Raw genomic sequence first — 9334 nt, forward strand, 5'->3', positions numbered from 1 at the left:
ACAGGCCTTCCACCCCCTGTCTGCACCCAATAGCACCTTTTCCCCCAGATCAAGAAATCTACTGATGCGGAGCGGAGGCTGGACCAAAGCCATCTCATGAAATTTCTCACTCGTGTAGCAAGTCTGACTTTTCAAAGCCATTCTGTTATGGTTGCCCGTTCCATCTCACCTCCTGCTGACCCTGAGAGGTAGGGAGAGCAGGGAGCACCCACTTCTTTCCGCCAAAACAAAATTGATGTTGAAGGGAGGCATGTGGCCTGGTCCGGGTCACCCTGGTGATGGGACAGGCTTCTGGCTCTCACTCGGGGCCTTTTGCAGCAGAATTCACCCAAATTATCATAGACTAGGGATGAATCCCTTTGGGACAGTCTCTTTAGGTCATATTTGTTGACTTTACCTACATTACCTCATATAATCTTCACAACCACCCTTGAAGCAGGCACAATAGTATCCCCATTTTATAGAAGAGAACACTGAGGTACAGAGAGGGGAGCAACTTGTTGGTGAGCATTCAGATAGTAAATAGTGGAGGCAGGACTCAGACACGAGTCACTTTGCCTGCAAAATCTGTGAACATTGGAATCGTAACCTACTTAACTATGCAACATCAGGAGACCCGGATAAAGGTATACTGGAAAAAACGATGCCAAAGAAGAAAAGGGGAGGAGATGCCAAGAGGGAAAAAGGATGATATTGATGATGAGGCAATGGTAAGTATCAAGCAATTACTACAGATCAAGCACTGTGACACACTCTTTATATTACCTCATTTAATCTCTAAAAGAGTGTCAGCCTGTCACATAGTAAACAGTCAGCAAGTGGTTATTATTATCTACCCAACAAGATGCATATTAATATTCATACCTTTATTTTACAGAGAAGAAAATGGAGGCTTCGAGAGTTTGGGAATTGTACTGGATCGCAAAACCTAAAGATAGGACCGAGGCTTTCAAAACATAGCTGTGAGCCCTGGTCGGTGCAGCTCAGTTGGTTGGACATCGCCCTGTGCACCAAAGGGTTGCTGGATGGATTCTTGGCCAGGGCACATGTCCGGATTGGGCGCTTGATCCCCAGCAGGGGGCATGCAGGAGGAAGCTGGTCAAAGTTTCTCTCTCACATCCATGTTTTTTTCTCTCCCTCTTTCTCCCTTCCTCTCTTTAGAAATCAATTTAAATATTAAAAAAAATCTTTAAAAAGCGAAGCTTTAAAAAACAACAACACAGCTCTGAAATCTTCATTCATGTTGGCTCTGCCTTGGCACAGAACCCAGGAGTTGGGGGGAGGGCTCTCCCTCACCCCCATATAGTCTATTGATGGCAGCCCAGGGATCTCAGCATGGCTGCAGGGAAACAAGCTGTTCCACTTCAGAATTTAGAAATAAACAGCTGTAAGTGGATCCTAGCAACTTCCACACCATAAGGGCCTGCAGCCCCTCTCCCACCCCCTCTGTAAACATTAACGTTAATGTTCTCTTTGTTGCTTGTGTCAATCCATTTTGTGTCTCTATGAAAGAAGTCCAGATCTGCTTATTTTTTCATTAGCTTCTAGTGTATATTCCTGCTAGCAGGAGACGTCGCTGATCCATACAGATCGTCTCTGCTCACACCTATTAGAATTTTCAAAGCCATGTTTTTGGCAGCGAGTGGCAGCTGAAGAATGAGACCAGCTGCAGGAAATTAAATTGGTTGAACTTTCCCCTTCCGCGTGGCTGTTTGGATTTCTATTCTCTCCCACCTCCCTACTTCCAGTTTTTCCTAAAACTTCAACATAATCGGCCACAATTAATGATGCAAGCACCCCCCCCCATGAGTGGCCTGAGTAATTTCTGTGTCTTTTTCTAAAAGGGGCAGGCGTATGTAGCAGAATGGATTGTGCTGATGCAAAGCCAGTTGTGAGAGGTAACCTTGAGGTCAGGGAGCTGAGCTGGAAAAGCAAGCAAGCAAGACTCCTAGGGGGAAGGAACTGTGAGAGGAGCCCTGGAGGAAGCTGTCATCAGAGAATTCTGGAATGTCAAGGTTGGAAAGGTCTTTAGTTCAGGAAATGGGTTTCCACTCATGAACCAGCTCCATTCAGCTGGTAGTAATGGCCTGGAGCACCTCGATGAGAACAATACTGAGTCCGGACTCAGCGTGGTAAAGAACGTCATGGTCAATTGTTGATGTCTGCCTGGGCTTGGGAGAAGGGAACAAAGCGATATAGGACATATGGTTGCCTCCCTGTATTAATCCTCCCTTCTCATTTTACAGACAGTATAAACGAAGCCCAGAGTTGAGAATCAATTTGTCCAAAGCCATGTAGCCAGCCAGTGGCAGACTTGATCCTGGAACCCGGGCATTTCTCTTTTACTAAGTCATGCAGCAGAAAAGACATAATCAGAAAAGAGAGCTCTTCTTAAAGGGGGAGTAGGTGTAACTCCCTATCAGAAAGGTGAGGAAAATGAGCACTGAGCCAGGACATGGAAAGCTTAGGCTCCCTCGCTAGCACTGTGATGTAGGAAAAAACAGCCTCTCTGGGACTCAGTTTCCTTACCTGGAAATAGGCAGGGAAGGTGGATTCAGTGTTCTCTAAGGGATGCTCCACGATCCCATGATACTTAGAGTAACTGTGGAGACATCTTACAAATTGGTCCCGCTGTGGAATGGGATACACATGGGCACTGGACTGTGCTTCAGCACCCCAGCACTGTGGATAGCTCCCCATTCCAGTTTTTGTTTTTGATGACGGGCAGAGGCGGGGAGAAGGTACCAACCAGTCGTACATTCCAGTGTCAAGAGGCCTCAAACAGGAACTTGGGTTGCATATAGGATGCTCTCTCATGCTTCAAGACCAAACCCAGTCATAGCATGACTGAGGAGCTAGCTGGCCTCACAGATCCCACCTAACCCCTCCTCTCCTTGCTTATCCCGTTGTCCTGGGAACAAGAGTTTGCTCCAGGCACAAACTGGGAAAGGAGCGTAATTTCATGTGACAAGTGAGCCCTCCCCCTTCTCCTTCCCTCATGCCTTGTTTTCTTGAACTGTGATCCTTTACCCAGTTCAATGACTGAGGGTTTTTTATGCCTAAATATAGAGCAAGGCCCCATGGGGAGAGATAGATGAGCAAAGATCTGGTCCTTTCCTTCATGAGTTTTCCATAGCTCCAGATGAGACAGACCTGCACAGCTAGACATACAAGGGAGAGGTGGATAATGCCGGAACTGAGGCGAAGAATCTCCTGAGGGAGAGGATATGCTTCTGGAAGTTGGGGGAAAGGTGATGACTCTGTCTCCCTCACTCATCAGAAGTGTCCACAGCAGCGAGACCATGCTCCATACATGACTGGTTTGAGGGCAGAAACTGAGTTTACACCCTGCTGTCTTTTTAGACGGCCAACCACAAAATTTTGCCCATATTAGGCATTTCGAGGGGGGAAAAAAAAAGAACCAAATTTTTTCTACTGGATTCTACACATTATTTGATGACAGGGGCCATCTTCAGTGAATTTCTGATGTCAGGTCGTAGGGACAGACAGACAGACAGACATGGGTTTGGTATTAGACCACACTGGCTGTGTGACCTTGGGTAGGTTATTGAAACTCTCAGGATGGGCTTTCCACTTTGGCAAATGGAAACAATAGCACTAACCTCAGGATTATTAGCTGGATTCAACGCCCAGCTGCACCCCTCTCCACTCAGTACCTACTGAGGTGTGTTAGCCTGAGCAGCACTCAGCGAAGGTTGTAGAATGTCAAGGGAAGATGTTGATAGCTTCATCCCTTGTAAGTGGACAATCGTTCTGCCTCTGCTCATACCACTTCAGGGTTTTCTTTTGGGAGCACATTGAGTTTGGGTGTCTCTGTGGTTGTTCCTTTTAGACATGGAGAGCCATTTAGGAACGTGGTTCAGGTATGGAAAGGGGACTTCTTGGAACCAAAAGTGCTGATGAAGCTGGTTTGGGGGAGCACAGCTGATTTACCCTGGACCACAAGACCCCGGGGAGGGTTCCTCTAACAGGTACCTTGACACGGTGGATATTGGTCCCACTCATGCTGCCACTCCTGTCAATGAGGAAGATAAACTCGCCATGGGTCTTCCTCAGGTTCGGCTGGAACGACTGGAGGTCAGGACAGAAGTTGAGCATGATGACAGAATGGTGGGGAATGTCCTTGTGGAGGCGTTTCCGGATGATTTCTGTCTGGAGGAGAAAGAAAAACTCTCACTTGGTATTCAAGGGGTCCATGCTGCTCACGTGGTCTCCCATTACTCACCAAGTATAGCTAAGATCCCGCTCATACTCTGCACTCGGGACTTCCAGGTTGACTGCACCTGGCTCTCTATTTGCTGGCGTGTCACTGGTTGCAACAGCAAACATGGACTTTGGAGGCAGAAGGTCTGGGTTTGAATCCCAGCTCTGTCACCGTCTCACTGTGTGACCTTGAACAAGTCCCTCCCTGGGCCTGTTTCTTTAATTTTAAAAACAAGGCACAATTAATGTTTCCTTCTCAGGGCGATTATGAGGACGAACTGAGCTAGTGCCCAGATGGGAGGCCTCGGCACACGTGCAGGCCTTCCGCTGAGTAGCGGTTTCTTTCTCTTTCACACTCAGTGTCTGAGCTACTCTCTGGCTTTTCTGGGCTGTGACCTTGGCTTCTCTGGTTTACTGAGTCTCTCCCACTGATAACTTTCTATTCTTTTTCTAAATTTTACCTTTTGGAAAGCCTGCCCCAATCTTCCAGGTGGACTCAATTACGTGGTCTCCTCATCTATGAACTAAGGACAAGAGTACGTGCCTCCCCAAGTTGTACGAATAAAGGCAATGCTTGTGAAGCCCGCTGTTGGCTATATGGTAGCCATGTTGTGGGTTGTCATGGCCTCAGGCATTGCTCACAGGCAGCTTTGTGCTCATCTCTCTGCCTCCCCTCTCGCTTGTGTGTTACTTGAAGGTAGGCCATGCCTGAGCTGCTTTTTTCTCTCTAGGGCTTAACACAGAGCCTGGTGCAGAGGTGGGCTCGGTAAACAAAGGGAGAACAGCCCTGTAGTTCTTGACCTTTTCGTGTGTTCTCCTGGCTGACGTGGTGCTGGGCCTTCCTCCTTGACTCTCCCAGTCGCTCTGTACCGAATCCCATTTCCTCCCTCTCTCTCCATCTCCCGCCTCTGACTGCCTCTGGGTGGACGGGTCCCTTTGTGTCTGTTTTTCAGCTTTGGTCTCTTCGCATCCCTTCCCCAACTCAGTAGATGACATCATCACCCATCCAGGTGTTCAAACCAAAGACGGAGGAGTTGTCGTTGCTTCCTCTCTTGCTCCTTCAGCAAAGGATTGCTAGTTCTGCAGCTAAAACACACCCCGAATGTGTGCTCTTTTCTGTCTCCACTGCCACCATCCAAGTTCAGGACACTACCATCTCTTGCCTGGGCCCTTGCCATCGCCTCTTACTGGCCCCTTTCCTCCACTTTGACTTCCCGGTGGTCCATTCTATGTAGAGCAGGCAGCGAGATCATTCTTGCCATTCTCTTGCCTGAGAAATGGCTTCCCCTCATACCCTGTGCCATGGCTTATGAAGCCCCCAGGGCCTAGCCCCGGCCTGCCTGTCCACCTCATCTTTGCCCACTCCCCACATTTCACCCACACAGCCGCCTGTTTCCCAAACATGTCACCATTATTCTGCTTCCAGTTCTTCACCGTCCACCAGGTCTCATTCTCAGATAGGCTTTTTCTAGACACCAGGCTGAACAGTGGCCAGTGCTTGCCACTCATTCCCACATCATCCTGTTTTAGTTCTCTCCTGATCCCCGGCCTCTCCAAACGGACTGTGCTCATTTGGTTACTTCTTGCGTACCTCCCTGTGTCAGAAGGTAAGCCCCATGAGGACAAGGATGTGTCATTTTCAGTGTGGCCTCCCCAGTGCTAGAATGGAGCCTGATATCTATTGGACACGTAGTGTTTGTTGACTGAATAAATGAGAGAATGAATCCGTGTGGGTCCGTCTACCACCGACCTGTGTGTGCAAGTTTGTTTTTTTCTCTATTTGTCTCTGCTTCTCACCGCATCACCGTCTTTTCTACACGGTTATCTTCCTGTGCCATTTGCTCCCTCTTTGCTAAATCACAGTTTTGACAGCTTGTCCCTCCCACTCTTCCTGATTGACATTTGCCTTCTGGCTGCCCGCCTCCCTCCTTGGCAAAGGATCAGGCTCTCTGTCCCGCAGGGAGCTCCTTTGCCAGAGCCACGCCCGGCCTGGCTCTCTCGATGACAGAGCCCAAGGCAGTAACAGCCTCTCAGAGAGTGGGGGCCCCTGGCTCAGGATTCTCCAATGGCTCCTCAAGTTGCCATTATCTAATTATAATAAACTCATCACTTTGGGGCAGCTTCAGGCTGATGGCTGTCATTCCTGGAGCTCATGAGAATACAGGGTATTTGCATAACCAACCCAAGGTGGCAAACTAATTCTCATTCACTTCAGTGGTCCCAGAGCTAATTGACTTAAGGTTTGGTAGGCAGGGGACCCAGCTCCAGCCTGGGAGGCCCATTGTTCCCCCCACCACGTTGTCCACATGCTGTAGTTCTCAGAGCTCAGGACACACCTGGCATTGCCACCCCCACTCTGAGAACCTGGCTCAGGCTCTTCTCCTATCTGACTCATCTGGGTGAGGGGGCACTTCTGGGAGAGGTATTTCCAGTGGGTCGCTAACTGGCAGTGATGTGATGGGCACAGAGCCATCTACACCTTCCTTTTGTCATCCTCCCTACCCCACCAAGCAGGGGCTTCCAGTGGGACCTCTAATAGTCGGGGTGAGCAGTGGGCTGTCTACATGTGTTTCCGTACACTCCTCAGCGGCCACATCCTCTGCCAGCCAGGCCTGCAGGAACGGGAAGGGCTCCTAATCTAGTATCACTGCCCCTCGGATTGAGTCTAAGTCCTTAGCTTTGTTGCCATCCAAGTCAAATCCCAAGAGAAAGGTCTTCCCCATGCCCCAGCTCATAGTTATTTTGGGGTGCTAAACCTCAGTTTTTTCAGCCAACAAGCGAAGAGAATAAGAAGAAGTGGGCCATCATTCTTAAAGGTATCTTGGCATTGAGGACCCGGCTTGGTGTGCAGGGTCATGAACAGGAGGGCGACTGCCGGTACAATTTGTGGCCATTGGCTGAGCCTCCTAGCATTTCTTCCCCACACAGCCCCTCAGCGTAGGGTCTCTTGTCCTTTGGCTTTGTGGGGGAGAGGGTAGGCAGAGGGGCAGGATCTTTGTTAGGCTTTCACTTCCCTGTCTTTACTGTCTATGTAACAGCCACCGAGGACCCAGAGGAGGAACAGTGAGAGACCCATTCAACAGGTGCGAAAACAGAGGCCCAGGAGTAAAGAAAGAGCTGGGAGTGCACCAGCTGTCAGGTACCACTCACGGGGTAATACCTGGGGAAGCACTAGCTGAGAATTTTACCTGGCTTAGGTACCTTGGTACCTTAGGTACCTGGCTTAGCCACCAGAACAGTGGTTCTCAACCTTCTGGCCCTTTAAATACAGTTCCTCATGTTGTGACCCAACCATAAAATTATTTTCGTTGCTACTTCATAACTGTAATGTTGCCACTGTTATGAATCATAATGTGAATATCTGATATGCAGGATGGTCTTAGGCGACCCCTGTGAAAGGGTTGTTCGACCGCCAAAGGGGTCGCGACCCACAGGGTGAGAACCGCTGCACTAGAGGTGACCTGGCAGACAGTGTGAGGACAGCACCAGGGTGACTGCTACATCTGAGAGCCATTTGCTTCTGCCCCGCAGTGCCCCGGCCCTTTGCTGCCCTCCCCCCCCTCCCCACCTACCCAAGGGAAACATTGGCGAGGACCTGCCACCAGCCATTGCGTGACCTCAGGCAAGTCCCCGCCCCAGCTCCTTCTCCTCAGTGAAGTCCAAGTCGCCGCCCCAGCTTGTTCTCCACAGTGAAGTCCAAGTCCCCAGTGCCACCCCGGTTCTGCCACCCCTGGCTTGCTCCTTCAGTCACCCTCACCTTTCGCTCTGCACTGCTGTCCTTCTTCATCCCTTTAATGAAATCTGCTCTTCCCCTCAGGTGCTGCTCAAATTCTCCCACGGTCATGTCTCCTTTCTCCATCAGGACATGTGGCATGTGGGGTTCTGCAGAGATGAGATCAAGTCTTGGCATGTGCCCGAGTGTGAGGGTGATGCCAGGGGCCTCAGCTTAGGGGCGGAATCCTCAGAGTGGGGAGGACTCCCAGAAGGAAGAGAGGTACAGAAGCCCTGGCTGCCCGAAGCAGGATGGGGCCATGAGAAAACTCCTTAGCTGGGAGGCAGAAGTGCCTGGTGGCCATGGCTGACCCATGGCCCCTCTCTGGGCCTCAGTTTATCCATCTGTAAAATGGGAGTGGGACTGGTCGCTCTGATATTTTCAGGTCCTGGCCTTCTAATGAATTCTTAGAGACAAAAGAGCTGTTCCCCGAGAGGTCAGCGCTGCCAGGCTTTCCCGAGCTCGGGTTTCAAAGATCCTCTGCTCAGCTGGCCCGCAGACAAAGTGCCCCAGTGGGTGCACGAGACCTGGAGCCTCTGGGGCAGGAGATACTCAATTCCACCAGCTGGAGCCAAGTTTCCTAGGAGGCTGGTCTCCTCTCCTCTGCCACGCACCCCACCCCTTTCCCTGGCTGACCACTGGGTGAGGGGCCACCTGTCTGTGCCCCACGGGCTCAGCACCTCCTCCCTCCCACAGGCTTCCCAGGGGTCCCCCCAGGCGGGCACGGTACCGCTGGGGTGGATGAGTATCTCCACCGGCCGGTCGAAGGTGTGCCTGTTGGCCAAGGTGATGATTATGCTCTTGGCCGAGCATGCGGACGGGGCGGCGTCGGCTCGAATCTCGTGGGTCGGACTCTCTACTCCTGAGTGGCACAGAAAGGCGGGTTAGGCTCAGGAGCCCTGAGAGAGACAGGGGCTTTGTGGGGGACACAGATGCAAGCCAGAGATGACACTCCTGCCCATCAGGGGCGCCTGCCTGGCTGGGTAGCCATGGACAGGTCTCCTCAATTTCCCCATCTGCAAAGTGGGGACCCGGTGGTGGGGAGTCAAAGGAATTGCCTCCCATGGAGGCACATAAGACAGAAGATGCTCAACGCTCGATCGGTGGGCACCCCATAAACACCTCTCAGGCTGGAATGCCATGCTGCTCTGACAACACACTTGTTGGCAAGAAACCACAGCCTTTTAAAGACTTGAGTGGGCTGGAAAGAGGAACTGTCAGAACAATGGCTCCAACTCTGGCTGCAGGTTAGAATGGCCTGGGGCCTTCTGAATAGCCAATACCCAAGGCATAGCCCAGACCAAGTGCCCCAGAAGCTGGGGAGGGGGGTGGGTGGCA

The 9334-nt window shown here is 51.0% G+C and overlaps 1 protein-coding gene across 1 annotated transcript in view; it reads right to left on the bottom strand.

Moving 5' to 3' along the window:
- The window catches only part of VWA5B1 (von Willebrand factor A domain containing 5B1), a 41007-nt gene that overhangs the window by 22731 nt on the left and 8942 nt on the right, over positions 1-9334 (bottom strand). The window contains exons 6-7 of the mRNA XM_006774465.1: positions 7982-8106; positions 3997-4173 (exon numbers count right to left, since the gene is read on the bottom strand). Coding sequence (XP_006774528.1) covers positions 3997-4173; positions 7982-8106 — 302 coding nt within the window. The remainder of the gene's footprint in view (positions 1-3996; positions 4174-7981; positions 8107-9334) is intronic.

This window comes from Myotis davidii, unplaced genomic scaffold (assembly GCF_000327345.1).
Source record: "Myotis davidii unplaced genomic scaffold, ASM32734v1 scaffold1548, whole genome shotgun sequence".
NCBI classification, from domain to species: Eukaryota; Metazoa; Chordata; class Mammalia; order Chiroptera; family Vespertilionidae; genus Myotis; species Myotis davidii.